General features: G+C 57.0%; 2 protein-coding genes across 2 annotated transcripts in view; both read left to right on the top strand.

Moving 5' to 3' along the window:
* The first annotated feature begins 2005 nt into the window (after window positions 1–2005).
* Fbrsl1 (fibrosin like 1) lies at window positions 2006–18575 on the top strand. Its single transcript, XM_042667263.1, has 3 exons — window positions 2006–2290; window positions 15152–15352; window positions 16135–18575. Exons 1-3 carry the CDS (start codon window positions 2006–2008, stop codon window positions 17335–17337), a joined length of 1689 nt encoding a protein of 562 aa, XP_042523197.1. The 3' UTR covers window positions 17338–18575.
* A 4674-nt stretch (window positions 18576–23249) lies between these two features.
* LOC122096680 (fibrosin-1-like protein) overlaps window positions 23250–24678 on the top strand; it is a 50007-nt gene continuing 48578 nt past the window's right edge. Inside the window, exon 1 of the mRNA XM_042667272.1 lies at window positions 23250–23342. Coding sequence (XP_042523206.1) covers window positions 23250–23342 — 93 coding nt within the window. The remainder of the gene's footprint in view (window positions 23343–24678) is intronic.

Raw genomic sequence — 24678 nt, 5'->3', positions numbered from 1 at the left:
AACAGACCAGTACCCTAACAACCAGAGGCTCGGCAGGCACCTCACCTACATTTTTGGGCCTAAGTCCCCCAGGCTGGAAGGGAAAACTGTTCTGCACCTTTCTCAATCAAAAGGAAGTTTACTCTGGAGTAAAAGGGTGTTTTCATAACAAAGCCTGGAGGGGTGGGGGACTCCGACCCCCGCCCCAGGGCGGGGGTTAGGGAGCTGCCTTCCCCCACCCTCCCCTTCCCTGGGGTGAAGAGGGACCAGCCCTGGTGTTCATGCCTTCTGGCTGTGTCCTCAGCTTGAACCACAGGTTCCCATCTCAGAGCCTGGGGCAGGGGCGCGCTCTGCGGTGCCTCCTCCTGAGTGTCTTCATCTTGGTAAGACAGGAGTTAGACGTGAGCAGGGGTCTCCACGCTGCCCAGGCTGAAATGGATCGGTCTTCACATGCTTGCAGGCTCCCGGACACGGGTGGACGCCGGTCAGGCTCCGCACAGCCCCGTGGGCCTGGGCGAGGGCCCGCGCCGCTGAGGGCCGCACAGCCAAGCCCAGGCTCGGCGCCTCTGGGAGCCCGCAGCTCCAGGCCTTCCGGTGGCCGCGGCTTCGCTGCCCGGCGGGCCTGGGGCCCGGAGCAGCCGGGGTGACGGGCGCGGGCCTGGGGCCCGGAGCAGCCGGGGTGACGGGCGCGGGCCTCGGCGGGCCTCGGGCCGGGAGCAGCCGGGGTGACGGGCGCGGGCCTCGGCGGGCCTCGGGCCGGGAGCAGCCGGGGTGACGGGCGCGGGCCTCGGCGGGCCTCGGGCCGGGAGCAGCCGGGGTGACGGGCGCGGGCCTCGGGCCGGGAGCAGCCGGGGTGACGGGCGCGGGCCTCGGCGGGCCTCGGGCCGGGAGCAGCCGGGGTGACGGGGCGGCGGCGCCTCTGCCGTCTGGAGTCGAGGCCCAGGGGACGTGCGGCGAACGGGGGCCTCGGGCCCCGCGCCCTCCTCCGGCCCGGGCCGCCCGGCCGCGCGTGCGGTGGCCGGCCCCGCACCTGAGCTGACCGGAAGCCGGCAGCGCGCGGGGCCTCCACCTCGGCCAGACGCCACGCTCTGGGTCTGAGAGTTCGTGGGTCGGGCCCGGCTGTCCCCTGCGCGGCGATGACGCCCCGTGGGCGCCGAAGCCCCGGGCCCGGAGGAGGCGGTGGGCCCGAGCCCCTGGAAGGCGGGAAGCCGAGGGGGCCACCGCGAGCTTGCCGCGGGTGGCCGGCGCGGTGGGCGTGGTCAAAGGGGGCGGAGCTGCTCGTCAAAGCCGCGGCGTCTGACCGCAGGGGCGGGGCCTGTGGCGAGGGGGAGCTGGCCGGAGCGGAGGGGCAGGGCCTGATTTAACGGGGTGGAGCGATTGGCTGATGGGCGTGGCCAGGTCTGGATGGGCGGGGTTCCGCGGAGCCGCCAGGACGAGGAGGGGCCTGAAGGTGGGGGCGTGGCCAGGTAGATCGCGGCCCGGTCCGTGGGGCGGAGGCCGGGATGAGGTTCAGGGAGGAGGACCGCGTAGGGGGCGTGGCCTTGCGGTGGGGGCGGGGTCACACGGAGTGAGCGGAGCGGGACCCAGCCGGAAGGGCTGGTCAAGGGCGGGGCCTGGGTGGGGCGAGGCCGGGCGGGCGGGCTTCTGCAGCAGCGCCCACTTCCTCTGGAGCTTCGGCCTGGCGGAAGTGCGTCAGTTGTTATCCGCTCCGGGCACCGCTGCTCCCGCGGCTGCCTCACGATCCCGACGCCCGGGAGCTCGGCCGCCCGCCGCCGCCGCCGCCCGCCGCCCACCATGGGGCGCTGCCTCCGGGGCCCGGCCGAAGGCCCCTGAGCGCCGTCCGTCCGCCAGCGCGTCGGGCCGGGGGCCCCAGGCCGCGCGGCGCCCGGGGCTGAGAGCCCGCGCCCGGCATGCCCGGCCCGGCCCTCCGTCCGGCCCGGCCCCGAGCCCGCGCGGCGACCTCGCAGCCCGACGGCGCGGCGTAGCAGGCGGCGCGGGGCGCCAAGGTCACCGCCGCGGTGCCGCCATGGAGGCCAAGGTCCGGCCGAGCCGGCGCTCGCGCGCCCAGCGGGACCGCGGCCGGCGCCGGGAGGCCGCCCGCGACGCCCGTGCGCAGAGCCCGTCGTCGGGCGACGAGCCGGAGCCCAGCCCCGGCAAGGAGAACGCGGGTCTCCGCGGCGCGCCGGCCCCGCGCCCCGCGCCCCGCGCCGCGCGGCCCCCGAGGCGGCGACGCCGAGAATCCAGCTCGCAGGAGGAGGAGGTCATCGACGGCTTCGCCATCGCCAGCTTCAGCACGCTGGAGGCCCTGGAGGTAGGTGGGCACGGGGGAGCCCCAGGCCGCGCGCCCCAGCCTCGGCCGGAGGAGTCCCGCGGCCCCGCCGCCCGAGCCGCCCCTGGGGTGGCGTTGTTGCCTGCTGATCTCTGCGTCCCCAGAGCGCGGGGCAGCTCGGCCGAGTGGGCTGGGGAGGCGGTGACTCCATGACCACTTGGGATCCTCCCGTTGAGCCCCCCTGGCTCTGTTCGGACTTCTCTTGTTGGGCTGCCCGCTGCCGGGAAGTGTTAGACGGGTGAAGGCTGTTGGTGTCTGGCTGAATTGTCCTGGACGATACTTGCGGAGCACATACCAACTGCCCATCTTGTCTGAACTCGGGTGGGCGGGAAAGGAAGTGAAGCGCTGCCAGGAAGATAGCAAGCGGGATGGGAAAGGAGCTGCTGTGTCCCACAACTCAGGTGGGCCGACATGCTGCCAGGCCCTGGGACACCTCGAGGCCTCTTCCTGCCCTGCTGGCCCCCAGGAACGCAGAGACCTCCATCTGGGTGAATACTTACTCGGGAGTCCTGCTGGGCTTTGGGGACCAGGGATCACTGTCCAGCCCTCCTCACTCCCTGGGGGCCTGGCAGGTGGCCAGGGATTCCAGTTTCCTGGGTAAGCTTTGGGGAAGGGATGATGCTCACTTCATGTCCCTAATGGAAGTTCTTGCCAAGCTCAGGCCGACTCTGGAGTCTTGCGGGGTCTGTAGAGAGCCACAAGATTAGGTGTGACAGTCTCGGGGAGTAATCTTGGGACCACGTTGGCACTTTCTGTCTAGACAGAGATGTGAGGTGCCTGTGAGTGGAGGACCAAGCAGGGTCTAATAGCTTGCACTCTCCATGCTATCCAGTGGTCTACACCGTGCACACCTTGGAAACGAGAGGGGTCCTGGACACACAAACCAGGGGTCCTGGGATAATCGGTGGGATAGCCCATCTCCAGTATTGACCCGCGCTGATCTGAACTGAGGAAAAAATGGCCCAGGGTTTTCTGCCTTCATGATAATTATGGTGGGAATTTCCTCATATTATAGCCAGACCTTGTGCTCTTTCTCTGTAGCTTACAAGACTGCCAATACTGTCCCATGCTCCACATGTGGGACTGCATACCTGCCCCACCTCTTTTTTCTGCCAGGAGGGGAAAAAATAAAAACTAACCATGGCCCAAGCTTTGGACACTCAGCACTTTCTCACCCCTTCTGCTCTTCATACATTATTCTCTGTTGGGTGTCTGGCCTCACAGCCACCTCACTTACTGTCCTGTGCCTGAGTACTGTCTTCTGTGGTTGTAGTTTAGCCCAGGTGTTGCTTTGAACCTCATCTGGAGTATCCCTCCATCCCTCCCATCCCATGTACTTTGTTCCTTGTCATCCCCATTCTGTGACACAGCACTGGTGTCCCCTTTGCCTCTCTCTATGAGAGCTCATTAGCTGGAAGAAAATAGACTCTGTTCCTGTTTCCTGTCAGCTATCAGTGTCCAGAACAGAGCTCAGTTCATAGGGAGTACCTTGTGCACATTTATGCAGTGAGGGAGGGTGTGAGAGAGGAAAGGAATTGCCTTTCAGGAAGGCAGGCTACTACTGTCGAAGGTCAAAGCACATCGTCATGAGCTGAACCCATTTGGATTTAAGTGCTCTAGCGGGGCGGCTCACCTGCTCCCCAGGCTGTGGACAGTTGGCCTGGGGGACTTCTGCAGGCTCAGACCAGCCATGCTCCATGCCTGTCTGAGCTCACTTCAGAAAAGTACAGGACTTCTAGGCAAGTCACAATGTTCATTTTGGCCAGAGGAGGCTTGGTCGGCCTTGTTTCTTACTAAAGTATAGTGATTCCCTGTCCCCCCTCACCCCACAAGTCCAGATAATGCATAATCACATTAATTGTAATATCTGAGTCAGTGATATTCACTCTGCCAGTCCATTTTTATCAACATGAATTTATTTATCTTTCAAATGACCCTAAAAGGAGGCTGGTCAGCCTCACTCCACAGATGGGAACATTGAGTCATAGTGCGTTGAGTGCTAAGTACACAGCCTGCACAGTCAGTGTGTGCTCCCTGCGGCACGCATGTGGGAAACTCAGAAGGAAGATGCCGGCTGCATGCCCAGGGGCCACAGTCACTCCACTTCAGGCCTAGGGGCTATTCTAACCTGTTGGTACTGTTTGAGTATAGCCCCAAAGGCAGCTCATCCAACCTTTCCAGGGACAGCGATAGGTACACAGCCGCAAAATAGCAGGTCAGATCTAGGAGAAGTGAGTCTTATGTATAGAAGTGTCTGTTGCCTTTGAGCTGAGTGGGTCAATACAAGCCCCTTCTTATGCAGGCCCCTTGCTCCGGGTTCCTTGAGCCCACATGGCCCTCATCCCTCTCCATACACCTGTGTTTGCCCTGTAGGGGGAGCGGTCCCTTTGTACTTGAGTGGAGGCCAGCAGGAGCTCCCCCAGTGTTATGGCAGAGGTTGTCAGCTGAGGGGGCCTAGGGTGGCAGTTTAGTTACCCACTGGCTCAGATCAGAGTGTTCATGGTGGTGGTACTGAGGATATGTTTGCAGGTAGATTTCACAGGTGCTTTGCAGGCCTGAGCCTCGTCCCTTTAGACCTTCTCCGTTAGGGTAGGAAGGTAATTCAGGACTAAAGTAAGGAAACAGGGACACTTGGCCAGTTTGTCCCTCTTTCCTGTGACAACTGTGTCCTAGTTGTACTGACAAGAGGTAACTGAGGGCCCCTGCTCTCCTCTCTCCCCAGGCAGTGGGAGTGAACAGCTGGAGCAGCCATTGCTCCTGCCTAGGGAGCACTTGTGCTAAAAGGAACTCCTAGGTTGTGCCAGACAAAAGGAGCTGACCTCAGGCCACAGAACGGGTTATGCTGGTACCTGTATCCCCTGGGAGGCAGGCCAAGCCCTGCTTCCAGCCCCAGGCAGACTTGTATCTTCCAGGCTGACTGGTCCTACATAGTGCCTCTCCCCGCCCCCCCACCCCCCCCTCCCCGCCTTGATTCACAGTGCTGTGATCCAAGCAATGGGAGGCAGCCATTGCTTGGGAGTACTTCTGCTACTGGCCTGGATAGAAACTACCTTCTAGTTTGACATTCCTGTAATTGTTTCTTAAAATTTTTTCTTCTTAATTGTTCTATTTCAACCAGCAGACTAACTCACCTGATTCAAAAGTGAAACTGTGGAAAGATGGATGAAAAGGTGACTTTGAGACACCTCCATAGAGTTCCTGTGTGGGGACATAGCCAGGTACAGCTGTACTCCTTCCACTTAGGGAAGGAGTCATTTCCTGTATCCTTGTACTGGGGGTAAAGTTGGAAAGGAAAATGCCTAAAATACTAGCTGTAGTGCATTTATGTATCTCTCCATTCTCAGGTCAGTATGTTACTTTGATAACCCACAAAAATCAGCACAAACCTCAAGAATTCCACATTAGCTGGATGTCAGTGGGTCACGCCTGTAATTCTAGCTACTCAAGAGGCTGAGCTCTGAAGATTGTGGTTCGAAGCCAGCCTGGGCAGAAAAGTCCCTGTGAGACTCTTATGTCCAATTAACCACTCAAAATCCGGAAGTGGTGCTGTGGCTCAAGTAGTAGAGCGCTAGCCTTGAGCACAAAAAGATTCAGAGACAGTGCCCAGACCCTGAGTTCAAGTCCCACAACTGACCAAAAAAAGAGAAAGAAAGAGTTAATTCCACATTAGCCTTTCCAACATGCATCCAGTCCCCACTTCAAGTCTGTCCTGGATGAGCTGGCTCAGGCTGTGACTAGCAGAGCTTATCATCCAGCAGCAAACGGGGTGCAAGCCAGGAGCCCACAGGTTCTTGAGGGGCTGCTGAGATTTGGAGGTGCCCTCCCTGGGCTGCGTTCTGGAGGTTCTGGGGGTGGGTGCTCTGAGGGGATGGTACACTGGAACCTGGCCATCCTACATGGACAGGAATGGAGCTGCAACATCAGGGTATCTGGGCTCATTATTAGTGAGGAAAGCTCTGGCAAAGGGCTGTTTTCCATTTAGGAATCTCAGTCTCCTGATCTCTAGGTGGGGAAACTGAGCCCCGTGAGGCAGTGTGCTTTGGCCACAGTCATGGAACTGCAGCCTACAGCCTTGCACAACCCAACCAGAGGAGCTGTTAGCCTCAGCCCCTTCAGAAAACCACAGTGGGTAGAGACTGGTCCCTGTATGTGTGTGTGTGTGTGTGTTAGTCGTGGGACTTCAGTCTGGGCCTGGGTGCTGTCCCTCAGCTCTTCAGCTCAAGGCTAGAGCTCTACCACTTGTGCTACAGCGCCACTTCCGGTTTTCTGGTGGTTTATTGGAGATAAGAGTTTTACGAGCTTTCCTGCCTGGGCTGGCTTTGAACCGTGATCCTCAAATCTCAGCCTCCTGAGTAGCTAGGGTTACAGGCGTGAGCCACCAGCACCCGGCTGGTCCCTTTTGAGAGAGTAAATGGACATGGCATGTAAAAGCCAGAGCATCCCTGGTCTCTAGATGGTCATTAATGCCCACCACACCCTGAGCAGCCATGTAGCACCAGATTCCCTGTTGGAGCCTGCAGCTCTTGGCCTGACTTGGCTAGCACTGTGGTAGAACAGGGCCTGCACCTGCTCTCTCCCCCCCCCCCCTTCCCTATGGCTCCCCAAGAGGTCTCACTCCCCCCCCCCCCCCCCCCCCCCCCGTGTGCACTGCATCCCCAGCAGCCCCCTGCCCTGTGTTGCAGCCTGACTTCTTGGGCCTATCACCTCTTGTCTGGGGTTTCCAGAGCTTGCTGGGTCCCTACTGTGGCCACACTGCCTCCTTATGGTTCCTCCTCACACTTGGGCCTTGGAATTGGTCTGCTGTGCCCTGAAGGTTCTTTCCCCAAGCGTGCCTGTGAGCTGCACGCCTGACTTGACTGCCTGTTCTACTTGAACTCTTCCTGTCAGGCCGTGGTTGCCTGGCAGCAAGCAACTTTCTGCTGTGTCCAGGGGACACTTCTGTTTGTAGAGGGGAGGGTACTGTGTTGCAGATACAGAAGCTCTGTATTTATGAGCTTCCCTAGCATCCTGGCTTGGTCACGTGGTCACTTGAGCCATTGCCTGAGAAGATGTGTATGAGATACACTCCAAAGAGAGGCGTTCCCTCTTGATTTTTTTTTTAACCTTTAGTGTATTTAATTAATCATTTTAAAAAATCTTTTTGTGCCAGTCCTGGGGTTTGAACCCAGCATCTAGGCACTGTCCCTAAAGGGCTTCTTTTGCTCAAGGCCTGGTGCTCTACCACAGCTCCACTTGGGGCTTTTTTTTTTTTTAAGTTTATTGAAAATTAAAGTGTCATTGACTTTCCTGCCCAGGCTGGCTTCAAACCACAATCCTCAAATCTCAGCCTCCTTAGTAGCTAGGATTACAGGGTGAGCCAAGAATACTTGGCTTGTTTATTTATGTATTTGTTTTCAGATTTATTTTATTTTTAAATTTGTGCAAGTACTCAGGGCCTTGTGTTCTTGCTGGCTTTTTCGCTCAAGGTTAGACTACCACCAGCTGAGCAATGCCTCCCACTTCTGACTTCTACTGGTTAATGGAGATACCAGCCTCCAGTTCATCCGATCTCAGCCTACTGAGTAGCTAGGATTATAGGCTGGAACAGGCTCCTGTTCACCTTGGTATTTTATGTGTGTTTGTTACTCTTGAGTAGAAACTTTGTTGCACTTATTTTCTTTCTTTTTTTTTTTTTGGCAGTAGTGGGACCTGATCCCAGGGCCTGGGCGCTGTCCCTCAGCTTTTCAGCTCAAGGCTAGCGCTCTACCACTTGAGTCACAGCACCACTTCTGGCTTTTTCTGCGTATGTGGTGCTGAGGAATCGAACCCAGGGCCTCATGCATGCAAGGCAAGCGCTCTACCACCAAGCTACCTTCCCAGCCCCGCTACACTTTATTTTCTAATAATGATTACTACTGTTCTTACAAGAATTCTATTTGCCTACGTGTTATTTGCACCAAAGTAATCCTCTGAATTCTCTTTCCTACTGATAGCTCCTAGAGGGTTCTTTCTCCCTCAGGCCACTGTTGGCCAGTACTGTAGTGCAGGGTTTCCTTCCATGTCTTCCTGTATTTGTTAGCACTTCCAAAGCTGTTTGTGAGCATCCATACATCTTGGTTGAAGAAGTCTTTCCTGCTTCTGGTTACAGTGTCTCCAGTGGACCTAGACAAGGAAGCCTCTGTCTGGGCCTTGCTCACTGAGCTGGGTTTTCTCTCCTGTGTCCGCAGCTACCCTCACACCTGGGGCATAGTTGTGTGTGGCCTGGAGAGCAAGGTCCCTCCCATTCCAGATTGCTGTGGCTGAAGTGTTTTTTTTTTTTTGGTCCTGAACTCTGGGCCTGGGACTGTCCCTCAGCTCTTCAGCTGAAGGCTAGCGCTCTACCACTTGAGCCATAGCACCACTTCTGGCTTTTTTCTTTTTGCTTATGTGGTGCTGAGGAATTGAACCCAGGGCCTCGAGCATGCAAGGCAAGTGCTCTACTACTGAGCCACCTTCCCACCCCCTGTGGCTGAAGTTTTGCCACCACATGCCTACAGAGGTCTGTGGCTATCTTGTTCCACTGGCTATCATATTCTTTTTTTTTTTTTCTTTTTTTTTTTGTCGGTCATGGGGCTTGAACTCTGGGCCTGGGCGCTGTCCCTCAGCTCTTCAGCTCAAGGTGAGCGCTCTACCACTTGAGCTACAGCGCCACTTCCGGTTTTCTGGTGGTTTATTGGAGATAGGAGTCTCACGGTCTCTCCTGCCCGGGCTGGCTTTGAACCGTGATCCTCAGATCTCAGCCTCCTGAGTAGCTAGGATTACAGGCGTGAGCCACCAGCGCCCGGCTTGGCTATCATATTCTTGTTGGGAGCCACTCGTTGTCTTTTGTTTGTTTGTTTTTTGGTCTGGTCGTGGGGCCTGAACTCTGGGTCTGGGCGCTGTCCCTCAGCTCTTCAGCTCAAGGCTAGTGCTCTACCACTTGAGCCACGCCACTCTTGTCTTTTGTTGTACTCCGTAAAAAAGTGTGACACACCTGCTTTCTCAGAACTGACCAGAGAGCTGGGCACTGTGGCTTACACCTGTAATCCTACTACTCAGCAGGCTGAGGTCTGAGGATCCCGTTTTGAAGCCAGCTGGATAAGAAAGTCTGTGAGCCCGGTGCCAGTGGCTCATGCCTATAATCCTAGCTACTCAGGAGGCTGAGATCTGAGGATCGCAGTTCAAAGCCAGCCTAGGTAGGAAAGTTGGTAAGACTCTTATCTCCAATAAACCAGTAAAAAACCAGAACTGGCACTGTGGCTCAAGCAGTAGAGCACTAGCCTTGAGCTGAAGAGCTGAGGGACAGAGTTCAAGCCCCATGACTGACCGGCCCCCCCCCCCCCCAAAAAAAAAAAAAAAAGGAAGTCTGTGAGACTCTTACCTCCAATTAACCACCAGAAAACAGGAAGTGGAGCTGTGGCTCAAAGTGGTAGAATGCTAGTCTTGTGCAAAAAAGCTCAGGGACAGGCCCAGATCCTGAGTTCAAGCCCCATAATCAAAAGCAAGAACTGGTCGGTGTTCTCAGATCCTGGTGTACAGCCTTGTTCGCTGGTGACTGGTTAAGATGATTTTTGGTGGAACAACAGATAATGGGGGAGACTGGAACATTTGGCCAGAACAGGTGAGGGCTGATCAAGGAAGGGAGAAACACAGTCTGGATTTTCAAGACCAGGAGGTCCCTTGAAGAGGGGATCTGTGGGCTGAAGCCAGGATGGAGAGAGTCCTGTCGTCTGGGCCAGCACTGTCCATGTGAAAGGCTCGGGTCAGTGCTGCCTGGTGCAGTCCCAGTCGTCCAGGAGGAGCCCCGTCTGCCCAGGATGTAGCGTGTCTCTTCCGTCTGGGCTGACCCTCAGCACTTCTCCCCTAACTCGTTCCCTCAGCGCCTGTGTACCTCAAGTAACCACAGGCCGCACAGGCCCTTCAGCCTCCCCAGGCCAGAATTCAGGCCCAGGGTTGGGCTCGGACCCACTCTCTCTCCTCTGCTAGGACAACCTGAGCCCTTCTTAGTGAGCAGAGGGCAGACTCTGACTCCTCCCATGGTGCCTGTGGCACCGTCCTTTCCCCCTGTGTAAGGGACAACATCCAGGGAGCCTCTGGGTCCCTGAGTCAAGGCCAGGCATTCATTGCATGTGTGTGTATGTGCATCTATCCTCCAGATACCTCAAGGCTGACACCACTGCCCAGACCCCAGGGCTGCAGGATCCTGTGATGTGTGGAGGGGGCACTTGGCACATGACAGGGGTGGCTTGTGGCTGACCTGCCTCCTCTTTTCCTGTAGGCTAGGTGGGCTGCTCTTTGTAATAACAAAGGTTATGTGACAAGGTGGGGTGGGGAGCAGAGGCCCCCAGCTGATAAGAGCAGCTTGGGCCTGCCACCCTGAATATCCTAGCTGCTTGTAGCTGAGCAGCTATACATGACCAGGCAGGCTGACGAGGCTAGCAGAATCCAGTTCTGCCCTCATTCCCTGTCTTAATTGTTCCAGGCCTACTCACCAGTGAGTGTCAGGAGGGCAGTAAGAGGCTGTCGGTGTCTGAGGAGAACACACAGATGCTCAGCATTCTGGGGAAGTGCTCCTGGCTCCGAAGGGATAGAAATGAGGCTCCCTGAGGACATTTCTCCTCTGAGAGCTGGAGTAGGCTTTTTTTTTTTATGGTGCCGTTGTTAGTTTGCTTGCTTGCTTGTTTGTTCTGTTCCTGGGGCTTGAACTCTGGGCGTAGGCCTGTCCCTGAGCTTTTGTGCTCCAGGTTAGCACTCTGTCACTTGAGCTTCAGCTCCCCTTCTGGCTTTTTTGGTAGTTTAGCGGAGATAAGAGTCTCACAGACTCTCCTGTGATTCTCAGATTCAGCCTCCTGAGTAGATAGGATTACAGACATGAGCCACTGGTGCCCAGTTGCCAGGAGCTTTTTGGTGTATCTGTGGAAAGCTGAAATGTGGATTTTTAGTCCTCAGTGCTGTGCTCAAGATTGAGGGGGCTAGGTGATAAGCCAGTGCTGGGGAGTGTGTCAGCTTGCTGTTTGCAGCATGGAACAGCACACATGTGTGCGTGCAGGCATCGGGATACCTGGCCAGCCTGGAAGATAGCGTCTTCAGGTCAGGCTATTCAGGGGGAGGCACAGTTTCTTGGCTTTGGGAGCAAGTAGCCAGGACGTGGAGCCACACATGCAGCTTAGCTGGAGGTGGTGCTTGCTCACTTGGCTTCTCCAGCTGTAAAGAGGACAGTGGCAGCGTTGTGTTGCTCACTCACAGCCTCATGGAATGGCTCCACCTCAAACCCAGGCCAGTTCCCCATAGACGATGCTGCCAGTTACAAGTGAGTGCTCAGATGGCAGAAACAGGAATGCTGGCATTCGTCGGATGTAGTACCACCCCTGGTGCCAGGTGCGCCTCTAGGACTTGGGATGTGTTAACTGTCGTATCCTCAGCAGCCACTGAAGAGGATGCTGTTATTCTCATCCTGCAGGCACATGTGAGATACCGTCCAAATCGACAGTGCTGGTAATTGGTAGTGTGAGAATGCAGGCCTGGCTCCCTCCCTCTGGGCAGGCCCCTCTCCCCACCCCACCCTCACGATGGCCCTCCATTCCCACAGCTTCCTTACGCTCACAGTCTGCGCTTCTCTCTCCCTCAGTAACACGAAGATTCCTCATAGGACCACACTGTCCAGTCAGAACCCCAGTCTTGGGCCTGAAGTGCTAATCATATCTCTAGCCAGACCTTGCTTTCCTTCTGCCCAACACTTCCTGTGCCCCACATTGCCTGTCCTTCCCACATCGGGGTTGGGATGCCCCTGAGGCCTGTACTCCTAGCCCAATCCCAGGAACCCCAGCCACTACTCAGGGGGAGCTGGCCCCAGTGTGGGTGGAGCAGCACGGTAGCCACACAGTGCCCCTTGGCATGGACGTGCCTTCCACAGCCTCAGACACTTCTTCCCTGTGAACTCCCGGAGGAGTCTGTCAGACACAGTGGAGGCGTATATGCCAGTTCTTTCCGTCTCCCTGGTCCATGGCTGGGCTCTGCCTGTGCTTGCCTCCAGGCTCAGGGAAGGCCTTAGTACATTTCCCAGCAGGGCAGCCATTCTTTCCCAAGCTCCTGGACTTCTCAGCTAGCTGGGCCTAGGAGACAAATGTCTCCTAGATGATTGTCTGTCTAGATGATTGGCTCAAATCTATAGGTTTCCCTTACCATACACTTGTATAGTCCTGTGTATCTCTGGGCCTTGGTTTCCCCATCTGTGGGAAGGATGAAGAGGTAAAAATATGCCTCCTCTCCTGCCTCCTGATGATGGCTCAAGGGTTCTGGAATAGTCTGGAATCCTGTTCCCCTACACCTTCCTTGTTTGCTCTTGCAGCCTTGCCCTGGGCTTCTCTTCTCTCTAAGCCGGTCCAGCCCCAGTCCTGCTGGACCTTGTGCCCACACCTTGCTGGTTAGTACTGGTGGCAGATGCAGGGGTGGCCCAGCTTCAGGCATCATCTCTGCCTGTCCCGTCCTGGCTCACCCTGAGTCTTGAGTGAGACACTTAGGTGGCTACCTCTGTGCTCCAGAAAGGCTCTAGGGAAGCAGGGTCGTCCACCCCTGGTGACACCTGAGCAGCAGCTGTGCTGTGATTGGGAGGGGCCTAAAGTGGGACCAGAGTCAGACCTGAGCCATCTCACTATGGGGATCCATTGCCTAGGGCCTTGGGGGTGTAGAGCGGCTGTGACTGCGGGCAGATAGATGGGTGTCCGTGGCCCCACCGTGGGCCCCTGCTCCAAGGCCAGGGATGGTGAGTCAGGTAACACAGGCCCCAGAGTGGATTCCCCGTCTCAGAAGTACTGATGTACAGAAAGGGCCTCAAGGGGCCCAGTTCCCAATAAACAGACATTGGCCGTATATATTGCTCTGTTCCATGAGGCCAGCTACTCGGAACCCAGTCTGCAGTCCCCGCTAGCCTCCTCTGGGTCTCCCTCCTGGGACCAGCCCTGCTTGTCCTGACTCCGCACCTAATGCGCTCCCGTGGATCATCTGAATCTAGATGATCTCATTTCTTTCTCTGTGGATCATCTGAATCTAGATGATCTCATTTCTTTCTCTGTGGATCATCTGAATCTAGATGATCTCATTTCTTTCTCCCGTGGATCATCTGAATCTAGATGATCTCATTTCTTTCTCCCTTTCCTTTTTTTTTTTTTTGGTTGTTGTTGTTGTGCTGATCCTGGGACTTAGCTTTAAACCATGATCCTTAGATCTCAGCCTACTGAGTAGCTAGATTACAGGCGTGAGCCACTGGTGCCCTCTGGATACCTAAACACATATTCCTTGGGCTCCACCCCACCCCCCTCTCGTCGATCATGGGGTTTGAACTCTGGGCCTGGGTACTGAACTCTACAGCTCAAGGCTAGCACTGTACCACTTGAGCCCCAGCACTACTTCCAGCATTTTCTGTTTATGTGGTACTGAGGAATCAAACCCAGAGCTTCATGCATGCTAGGCAAAGCACTCACCACTGAGCTACCTTCCCAGCCCTTTCTTTCTCTTTTTAGCTGTGGAAAAGCTCATGTGTTTAGATCATGCAGAACCTAGATCCACGAGAAAGCTGGGTAACATCATGGGTCAGGCCTGGAAGGCTACCTACCAGTATTCCACCCCTGCAAATTGTCACCCTTGGGGGATTTCCTTTGTCCTGCTCAGCCTTGAGCCAAGAGAAATTCTGCCAAAAGAAGATGCTGGGATTGAAGGGCAAGTTGGAAGTGAAAGAAAAAAAAACTACATTAGGCTCAGAGCACAGAGACTGGGCTCAGACCCCAGAATCACTTGCCTGGATGGACATTGACTGAGGCAGCAATCTGTAAAGGTCCCCGTAGGGCCGGACAGTGGCTGATTCAGATACCAGGCCACTGTCCCCTGTGTTGCCCCACCTGACTTTGGCTCCTGTCTAGGTAGCACTGCCTGTAGCCATCTACGTTTTCTCCAGGTGATCCCTCTAACCAGATGGTGCTAGGCACAGTGCAGGATCTAGACAGAGGTTTGAAAGAATGAAGGCCTTTCACAGGGCCTCGCGGGGGAGGTATGTGAGTGTGCAGTTTACAGCAGTACCAGCTATGCCTAGGCCTCTGACACTCTGATGTCCTGCCCCAGCTGGACCCCAGCCTAGTGGTAGTGTGGGCAAATGTGTCACTGCTTCATGTGGCAGCCCTGCTGGGTTGTGGGTATGAGGGTGAAAGCCAAGAGCCAACAGCAGAGTCCTAGAACTGGGACATAGCCAGCGTGGTCTGGCGCCTTTGGAGTAGGTGAGGGGTCAGTGAGGCCGTGGGATGTGACTCTGGAGTGCATATGACACATAGTAGCCAGTTGACACTGGGCGCATAGACAGGGGCCGCCACATGGTATGAGCCAGGCAGAGAGACGGGTTTGGGTGGAGAGCTGGGATTCATTCCACTTTGCTTGGCTGCGGGAGCACTTTGCCCCTCACCGGGGTGGTGGGTGGAGGCTGCCTTCGGAGCTGCTGTGCTGGGACAGGGGCAGATGAAGGCCTCCAGACATCTGATGGAGCATGCATGGTACGTTGTCTGAATGGAGGCACACCACAGTCCAGAGAAAAAGCAAGGGGGAAGGCAACTTCAAGTGAAGTGGCAGGTGGGGGAAGCCAGCCATGCGTGCGAGAACAGAGGCTAAGGCCCTAGGGGCAGATAGGAATGAGATTGGAGACTGCATGTTGTCCAGGTGGAGATGCATTTAGGCCAGGTAAGAACTGGCAAGAGGAGCCTACCAGGTGTGAGGGACAGAGGCCCTGAATTTCCTCCTGAGCTCAGAAGTGTGCCCCCCTCAGGGTCCTCCCAAGTGATAGGCTTTCCCTATCTCTCCCTGCAGAAGGATATGGCCCTGAAGCCACACGAGCGGAAAGAGAGGTGGGAGCGTCGCCTCATCAAGAAACCCCGGGAGTTGGAAAGCTGCCCATCTGCAGAGCCCAGCGAGAACAGGCAGTCCCTGGAGATGGGCAGCCCAGGGCAGGACTTGGATCCTCAGTGTGATGAAGGGGCCAGGAAGGTTCCACTACAGCCCTCCAAGCAGGTGAGTGCCTGGTCCCTCCCCTTGGGCACTGTGACTGGGTCTTCCCCGAGGCCGCACAGCACCTGGACACTAACCCATCAGAGTCTCACCTGCCTGGCAACACCCTCCATCGTTGTCAGGCTCAGGGCAGACAAGCAGGGGCTAGGCTGGCTGTAGCGGTGCAAGAACTTGCCCCGGCCCCGCTGGAGAGGCCTGCTGGGCCAGTGCTGCTGCCTTTCCCAGGCTGTCCAGAGTAGGTGACAGTGCCAAGTGGCTAGGCTGGCCCCGTCTCCCGCTGCGTCTGTCAGGTTCCGCCGACTAGGTATCCAGGGTGCCCAGGCTGTCTGTAGGAACGTGGAGGTTGGGCACAGTTCTAGGCACAGTTCTGGGTCCCAGGCTGTGCATGTTGTGCTGTCTGCCAAACCTTGGCAGGGGAGAAGGGCTGTTGAGGCACAGGACTTGTGGTTAGTGGTCCAGGTGCGACCAGGAAAGAGGGCTGTTTGCTGGATGGGTTAGGGCTGAGACCAGGAAAAGACTGCTAGGGAAAGTAGAAGCTGGGCTAGCGCTGCCCTGAGCCCTGGGCCAGGCCCGGGCACGACTCATTGCTGCAGCTGTGTTCTTCATGGAGACCTAGAGTCCACACCTTTTCTTCAGAGAGGGGCTCAGAGTGTTGCAGGCTCTACTTTGAGCTCTCTTGGGAACTGGACTCTGCCAAGGGAGCAGCATGTCTCAGGGACCTGGGCTGGACGGGGGGTCTGCAGGCACACCTGCCCAGGTGGACACATGCTCTTTCTTCCATGCAGGTGTGCTCCCCAGAAGGGGGGCCGCTCCCAGCCAGCCCTTGGCATCAGAACAGTCCGGCCCAGCAACAGCAACAGCGCCAGCCCAGCCAGCCCAGCCAGCCCCAGGGGCCCCTCCCAGCCCCGTGTCAGCGCTGCCAGCCCCGTCGGGCATCCCCGGACCCTGGGGAACCCTGCCAGCCACAACAGCCACCCCTGGGTCAGCACAGCTGGCCCCAGCGCTCACTTCTAGGCCTGAAACAGCCTGGCCAGCCCCGGCGGTCTCTTCTGGGCCCCGGTCAGCACTGCCGGCCCCAGCGCCTGGTTCCAGCCCCAGATCTGCTCTGCCAGGACCAGCATTCACGCCTGGCACAGCCCTGCAGGCCCCTCTGGGCCCTCCCAGGCCCTAGGCTACGCAGCCAGCGCCTGCGGTCCCTGTCTGCTCCCGGGCACCGCTGCCGTCCACTGCGGTCCCTGCTGACCACCTGTCACCTCTGCCGCCCACTGCGGTCCCTGTTGCCTCCCTGTCACCCTTGCCGGCCCCAGATGGCCGAGTGGCATTGCTGCCGGCCTCTGCGGGCCCCAGTGGCCCAGTGCCGGCAGTGCCGGCCATCACAGTCACTCTTCATCATGCACCCATGCCACCAACCTGCCAGATCCTTTGTCGGCCAGTGCTGCTGCCCCCGGCAGGCACTTCTAGCCCATCGTCGGCATAGCCAGCCCCAGAGGTCCCTCCTTGGCCACCCCCACCCCCCCCAGCCGTCACTGCTGAGCCTCAGACAGCCCCAGCAATCAGTTGAAGGCCCAGAGCAGACTATCCCTCCCAAACCTTCCCTAATGGGCCCCAGACAGTCACACCAACAGAAACGACCCCTCCTGAGCCCAGAGCAGCCCCAGACGCCCAAGCGGCCACTCATGGGCTCAGAGAATCCCTGCCAGCCCTTGCGCTGTCTTCTGGGCCCAGGCCAGCCCCGAAAACCACAGCCATTGCTTCCCATCCCTGATCGCCCTTCGCTTCTAGGACAGCCAGGCCTGTCCCGTCAGCCTCTCCTGAGACCCCTGTGCCAGCCAAGGCGGCAGTCCTTGCTAGACCTGGTGCCCACCCGTCAGTCCCAGCCTTCACTCCTGACTCTGGGCCATCCCTGTCGGCCCCTGAGGTCTCGGTGGACTCGATACTCTGCCCCAGGGGTGGTCCGCCATGCTCCATCTGTAAGCCCTGGAGCCTGATGCCCACAGGTACTTCCCTGGATGAATTTTGCAGGCCACCTTGGGTGAACCTTGTTCATGGGGTCCTTAGGGCCAGCGTCCCTAGCCCTGCAGGCTAGAGATGCTTTGCTGGACTGACCTGAGGCAAGGACCCCAGCTGTGCCAATCAGGAGAGAGGAGATGTATCCAGAATCTTACCACCCCCACCGCCACCACATGTCAGGGCCTCTTGGTGTCACCGTTTCCCCGTGTGTGTTGCTTTGTGATATACACCCTCTGGGAAAGGACACACAGCCACCCTCAGGGCTGGAAGCCCATTGAGCCCCTCAACAACTCTCTGTGCCTCTAAACTGCTAACACTGTCTCTGCATCTCTTGAGTCTTCATATGTGTGTAGGTATGCAGGTATGCGTGTGTGTGTCTGTGTGGTGTACCAGGGCATGTTGACATGTGTGATGGGCGAGTCAGCCCAGGACTCACTTGTCTGGGCCCACTCTTTCTGGCCTCTGCACCCTCTGCCTCCACGTAGAATAGCCTAGGTGAACTGGCCAACAGGTGAGCTCTGAGGACCAGGTTTCAGGCCACAGTGCTCTTCTGGCACCTGCCTGAGGAGGGTTCTCCAACTGCAAGATGGGCGGGACCAGGTCTGCCTCTTGGGGGGCTGCCTTGGCCCAGTGGGGCAACAGTAGAGCAGCTGCCGGAATCTTCAGGGCAAGTTCCACTCTCTCCAGACCTCGTCCTTGGCTGTGTTTGGTTCTGTTCTTGGCTGCCCTCTTTCAGACTGGCCTTACCTGTAAAGGTTGCTCCTCAAAAGACTGTCCTATACCTGCCTGTTCACAGCCTGCCACCTGTAGTGAGGGTTACCTACTCCTGCCCAGAGCCCTCCCCTGCCCCAGAGCTCCACTCAGGTCTCCTGGAGTCTGCAAGGGTGTGCTCAAGAGGAGCTGGTGTCCAGAGGATGGGGGGCCTTCCTGAGACTCCCCAGGCCCTGCGGGAGCCCACAACGTGCTGTTGACAGGCAGAAGACTAGGGATCCCCGGTTCTGTGCCCGTGCACTGCTAACGCTCAGCTTTTCCCTTCCCTACTTGTGAGGACGCTAGGCCCTGCAGCCTGGCCCCATCCCCCAGCCCTGGCAGCTCTGAGCCTTGCCCACCCTGGCTAGGTCCCCTTTCTGGTGCTCACCTAAGGCCTCCATCCCATGAATTCAGGGCTTGTTTTTTTGATTAAAGAGAATAAAAAGTGCCATGTGATTATTTTTAATAGTAGTGTTTGTAATTTAAAAAGAAAAAATTGTGTCCTCTTACAGAGGAGCTTCTACGACTAGATTTGGCTCCTGGCCATAACTTCTCAGCAGAGGAAGCTCCAGGGAGCCCGTCCTGTGCCCCTCTGGCCTGGCTAGGGAGGGCCGTCCACTCGGTGGTACTCTTACTTCAGCCTTGGGTGGGGGCACCTGTGAACGGTGGTGGAGCCCAGGTTCCCTCGGCGCCTGCCCCACAGTGGCCAGTTTTGTGCTGTTTAGCAGTGTCCACTCAGCAGGACTGTGCTCCCTTTGGGTGTGCATGGGGGAACCTAGGATTTGAATCATGGCCCTGGCAGAACCTGACTTGTCTGTCCATCTGGGGGTGGGCTGGGGAGAGTCTCTGGCAGCTGCCACTGACACAGTTGGCTAGCTCTGTTGTACCAAGAGTAGTGAAGCATGCACCGTGCCTGCCCCTCCCCAAAGACAGGGCTGGTGTAGTCTGAATGTGTGGGCCTGAATGACTCAAGAGGGCAAGGGGCAGAATGGCCACAGGCCTGTGCATTTGGGGCTGGCAGTGTCCCCTGGTTGCGACGGTGGACAGCTCTTCAGGGAGACAGGCGGAAGCCTCTGAAGCCTGCTGGGTCCCTGTGACCTGAGCAGAGTAAGCCATGCAGGCGCCAATTGAACCAAGAGCAACTTAAGAAGCTAGACCTTGATCACAGTGCTCATAGCTTCCCACTGCAAGGCTGGACCTTGTGAGCCATATCCTTGAGGAAATATTTCCATGTGACAACCAGTGACCAAAGCAACCTCCTGCCCTTGGGGTGGGAGTCGGGAGTAAACCGAACTAACGTGGTGGGGCAGGGTGTGGCTGGGCATGATGGTACATGCTTCTGGTCCCTTACACTCAGGGAGCCGAGGTAGGAGGATCGTGGTTTATGATCGCAGGCAAAGTTAGTGTGAGACCCCAAAAAACACTAAAAAAACAAAAGGCTCGGCTAGGCACTGATGGCCCAAGCCTGTAATCCTAGCTCCTCAGGAAGCTGAGCCTGAGGATTGCAGTTCAAAGCCAGCCCAGACAGGAAAGTCCATGAGGCTTTTTATCTCCAACTAACCACCAGAAAACTGAAAGTGGCACTGTGACTCAAAGTGGTAGAGCACTAGATTCGAGTGAAAGAGCTCAGGCACAAGGCCCAGGCCCTGGGTTCAAGCCCCATGACAAACAACAACAAAAGCCCAAAGGAGTAGCTTAAGTGGTGCCTGGCAAGCCCAGGCCCTGACTTCAAGCCCCAGTACCGCCAAAAGCAGCAGCAAGGAGGGTCGTGGGGCCAGTGGTTACAGGGTGACCCACCTCACGTAGGGCTCAGCACCTGAAGTCTAGGCGAAGTTGGATGCCTGTGGGGGACAGGTGTGAGAGTCAGCACTGTGCTAAGCATGATTAACAGAATAGACATGGAAAGCACCATGGTTAGGCCTTAGGGTGGCTAGGCCTGTGGGCATACCAGGCAGGCGGTTCCCAGCAGAATGGTGAGTTCATCCCTGTGCTGCATGAGACCTCAGGGAGGGAGCAATCAGGGCAAGGCCTAGGGCCCTGCACTCAGTTTGGTGAGGAGCCAGGCCGGCCAGGACCTGCGCTCAGCTTTGTGGCATCTGTGCCAGGGTTTAGAGAATACATGAGAAGTTGGGGCTCAGGCCTAGGAAGAGCAGGGTGGTGAGGCGGAGCAGCAGAACACTTTGGGATGGTCACAGCTCAGCTCCTTCCAACATCATGCTGCTTGGCCTAAGACGGGGGAGCTTGGGCAAGTCTCTAAGCTGCACTTCAGGGGTACAGCCCCTGGAAGGCTCCTGGTGGGTGACCATTGTCTATAGCAGGCCCAGCAGTCTCAAGTGCTCTCAGAGTTGGAAGCAGAGGTATGCGAGGAATGGCGGGGAGGCCAGAGCACGCGTGTCCATGCACGTGGAACATGTGTGTGCAGCATGCTGTGTTGTTTCTCTTGTGTCGCTCGGCCTGCTTAGAGGGGCTGTGAGGTCCAAGGGGCCATGTATACCCATGCAAGTGCACAGAGCAGGAGGGCAGATGCTAGAGGAACAGCGTGGACAACAAATGGTGTTACCCATAGATTTTATGGGCATGTATATGACGGTATGTGTGTACTTCGTGTGACTGGGTCTGTGATTGGGATTATTTCTAGGATACAAGATTCAGCTTTGCAGAATTGTATAGGGAGTAGGGCCTTCCGACAAACAGTCATCTAAGGAAGAGCAACAGTCCACAGCTCATGCCACCTGCAGGGCTCCATTATTGAGTCGGAGTAGGGACCTGCCTCCATGTCCCATTGGAGGGAGGGGGCCCCTCTCTGTACTGCGAAGCAGTGTCCTGCTAATTGTAGGAATGGGTATTCCGCTCATCCTTCCTCCCCTGTGTCCTTGGGCAGCGAGCAGCCCCGCAGCTGTACTCAGCAGCTTTGTACCAGATCTTTGGTGCATGTAGTGACTTTGGTCCAACCTTTCTTACCCCCCCCCCCCCCCCATTCCCCAGTCCTGGGGCTTGACCTCTGCGCCTGGGCACTGTCCCTGAGCTTTTTTGCTCAAGGCTAGCACTCTACTACTTGAGCCACTGTGCCAATTCTAGCCTTTTCTGTGTATATGGTACTGAGGAATCGAACCCAAGGCTTCACGCAGGCCAGGCAAGCACTCTACCACTAAGCTACATTCCCAGTCCTGGGTCCAGCTGTGCGGGTAATAGGCAGGAAGACCTTGAACATGACTGGCATTGCCAGGGTTAGCACTGGGGTAAGAGGAGAGAAAGCCTGGTGGGGTCCGGGCAGGGACAAGAGGAGTACTGGCTCCCGAGGTGGCTCAAGTTCAGCTGCACTCTGGCCTCTACCCTGAACACAGACCGGAATCTCTTCTCCCTGGGGCCCTGTCTGCGTCTGAACGGCTCTGGTTCTGTGTGGGCCTTGGCAGTCTGCCGGCCTCATGAGGAAAGGAGTGCTGAACTCCTGGAATCCCAAAGCCCTTGGGGGTGGGGCTGGGGGACTCTAGCCTGACCTCGGAAATTGGCAGACATGGGGAGTTCTGGCGGTCCCCAGCCAACCAGACTGGTTCCTGGATAGGTTTCAGGGCTGGCACGTGCTCGTGTCAAAATGACTGGACTCTGACCACAGACTTGGCCGAGCTCTACAAGTGGCTCTAGGGAGGTGGGAGGCGGCACCCGTCCTGCTCCTCCACATGGCCCGTAGTGTCTCTCTGGCTGGAACCTGTGCTCTCAGCATGTTTGTAAGGAGACCAAGCACACGAGAGTGCTCAGCCTCAGCAGCTGGTGACAGAGGCAGCTTGCTGTGTAAGTGAATGTCTGGGATGGCACATTCACACTGGGGCCTGGTATTTGTCATTTTCCTCACTTTTTTTTTTTTTTGGTCGGTCATGGGGCTTGAACTCTGGGCCTGGGCGCTGTCCCTCAGCTCTTCAGCTCAAGGCGAGCGCTCTACCGCTTGAGCCACAGTGCCACTTCCCTATCGCTTGAGCCACAGTGCCACTTCCCGTTTTCTCACAGACTTTCCTGCCGGGGCTGGCTTTGAACCATGATCCTCAGATCTAAGCCTCCTGAGTAGCTAGGATTACAGGTGTGAGCCACTGGTGCTGGCTCATTTCCCTCATTTTTGTGCAGGTGTGAAGTCATTTTCAGGTTAAAGGTGCACACAAGCAGTGCTCTGGGTCTAGCCCTGCCTGGCTGCTTCTCCTCCCCAGGCCTGTTTCCTGTCTATCAAGTGGAATTGAAGGGGCTGGGAAGGTGGCTCAGTGGTAGAATGCTTGCCTCACAGGCATGAGGCCCTGGGTTCAATTCCTCAGCACCACGTAAACAGAAAAAGCCAGAAGTGGCGCAGTAGCTCAAGTGGTAGAGCGCTAGCCTTGAGCTGAAGAGCTGAGGGACAGCGCCCAGGCCCAGAGTTCAGGCCCCACGACCAAAAAAAAAAAAAAAAAGGTGGAATTGAAAATAGGTTCTTGTCAGGGCAAGCGTTTACCCATGCAAAACACTGAGGCCAGAATATGCCATTCAGCTGGCCTCACGTGCTTGTGCCCACAGCACTGTGTCAGCTGTTTTACAGACAGCAGGTTGAGGTACAGAGGAGCCACCGTGAGGGGGTTGTAGTGCCAACTGAAGGAAACACTGGGCACTGAGTCTTGGTAGTGTCCTTATGACAGCTTCCTAGGGAGCTGACTAGGGAGGAGCTGCCCAAGTTGGGCAGCCTTGGCAGGAGGAGAGCCAGGCTGTCGTGGGGACAGGAGTCCTCATGGTCTACAGGATATCTTTTAAGTTAGGGGCTTGAGAAAATGAGAATAGCTTGAATAGCACCTTGAATACACTTTACCAAAGGCATTTCTCTCCCATCCCATCCCATGGAACCAGCCAGTCAGTGAGCTTCCCTGCTCTGTAGCGCTCTGCCCCTCTTGCTTTCCTTCCATCTGACTCCAGGTCCACGGCTTGGAGATGGGGGCAGGGGGCAGTGTCCACCACCCCCAACTGGCAGATTAGGCCCTAGAACCTGTTGGGTCCCAGTGGTTGAGGGAGGCCTGGGGATGGAGTAGGATCAGGTCAAGTGCAGTGTTGTGTGTGCCAGGAGCCCTGCTACAGATAGGTAAGGGCAGGTTTGCCTGAGGCTGTCTTTCCCTGTCCCCAGACAAAGGTTGCCATGTCCAGAGGGGGTGACCAGAACAGCGACGAAGACAGTGTCCTCGAAGCCACCAGCTCCCAGCGGAGCAGCTCCCGAGACCAGCTCAGCGACGTGAGTACCCAGTGCACCCCAGTATTACGGGTGGAGTCCTGCTGAAGGTCTCACTCCGGGCCCTAAAGTTACATGGAGGGAGCTCATGGGCACTGGCCATTTTGTGGTTTCGTACTGATTAGGGCTTTCCCACTGAAGTTATCCATAGGGACGCCAGTCTGGGACTGACGTTGGCCACAGCAGGGTGGAGGTCTGGCCGTCTTGTTGTGGGTGCATAGGTTGGAGGTATAGAGCAGAAACGTTCCTGCAGTGATCTCAGTTGGAGACACACCTTCAGGGTCACTGAGAGCCCGGGACGGCGCCCGACGAGCACAGCCAGGATTGCTAGGTTCTGACTCCAGACTTTGCACAGACCCCTCCAGGGCTGGGGTGGAGGCCGGGAGCTCTCCAACCCAGAAGGTAACCACGCTGACACCCGTACCTTGCTCCTGAAGATTGAATGAGACCAGTCTCATTATCATCTAAATGAGGGTCTGGGGGTGCAGCCTGCAGCCCTGAGGGGAGCATAATTGTCAGGCTCTGATCTTGTTGCCATAAGATGGGAAAATAGGCTGGTAATTGTCTAGGGCTGTGGGCTGCCCTAGTTAGCATGCCTTTAATTGCTGCCCAGGATGAATGAAGACACATTCTGAGCACAGCCAGCTTAAGGCTGACAACTCACCAGCCACAGTCCCACCCCCACCTCATTAGCCAGGGTCTGGGCCAGAGTGCCGGGGTTCCAGTAGACTCTGTCTGACAGCACCCCCTCCTCCCCCCGTTGGCCCGGCCATGGCAGCCACACGGTGGGATGGGCGGAGGTCCCCCGTTCTGCAGGGGTGGGGAGGAGGTGGCAGCTGAGCACGCCAGCCCTGCTTCCCTCTGCTGACCCTCCTCCAGCCTCTGCACCCTGTCCCCTGACATGCCTGCTGACATCATCCCTGCCCCTCCCAGGCACCAACCAGCTGCATGCCCCTCTACAGCTCAGCCCTTTGCCCATGCCCTGCTGGCCACAGCCTCTTCTACATGGCTGCATGTATGGCTTTGTCCCAGTGGAGCTTAAATGGCCACTCAGACCATGCTGCCAGGCCCTCACCTGGACCTCTCATGACCACCAGCTGCCTTTCAGCCTCCTATTGTGACCTTCCTTCAGAGTCTTGGTCCACTGCAACTCCAAGAAGCTTTTCTGTGGACTTAGGCAGAGAAGGGGCACTGAAGGAGAGCCCAAGTTCTCACCTTAGGCTGCACACGTGGGTGGGAGGTAGGGCCTGCCTTCCAAGGTCTTTTTGCTTCATGTTGGGGTGATGGTCAGTGTCCTTGGCCCCTGGAGGGGCTGAGGATCGTCCACAAGTGTCTCTGT

The sequence above is a fragment of the Dipodomys spectabilis genome, unplaced genomic scaffold (genome assembly GCF_019054845.1).
Source record: "Dipodomys spectabilis isolate Male_0828 unplaced genomic scaffold, ASM1905484v1 ptg000385l, whole genome shotgun sequence".
In the NCBI taxonomy this organism is placed as follows: Eukaryota; Metazoa; Chordata; class Mammalia; order Rodentia; family Heteromyidae; genus Dipodomys; species Dipodomys spectabilis.
Note: the sequence above shows the minus strand (reverse complement) of the source record. Positions and strands in the feature narration are given on the sequence as shown.

Coding starts and splice junctions, on each gene's coding strand:
- Fbrsl1 (XM_042667263.1), top strand. CDS start 2,006: ATGGAGGCCAAGGTCCGGCCGAGCCGGCGCTCGCGCGCCCAGCGGGAC. Junction 2,291..15,151: donor GCACGCTGGAGGCCCTGGAG/GTAGGTGGGCAC, acceptor CTCTCCCTGCAG/AAGGATATGGCCCTGAAGCC. Junction 15,353..16,134: donor CACTACAGCCCTCCAAGCAG/GTGAGTGCCTGG, acceptor TCTTCCATGCAG/GTGTGCTCCCCAGAAGGGGG.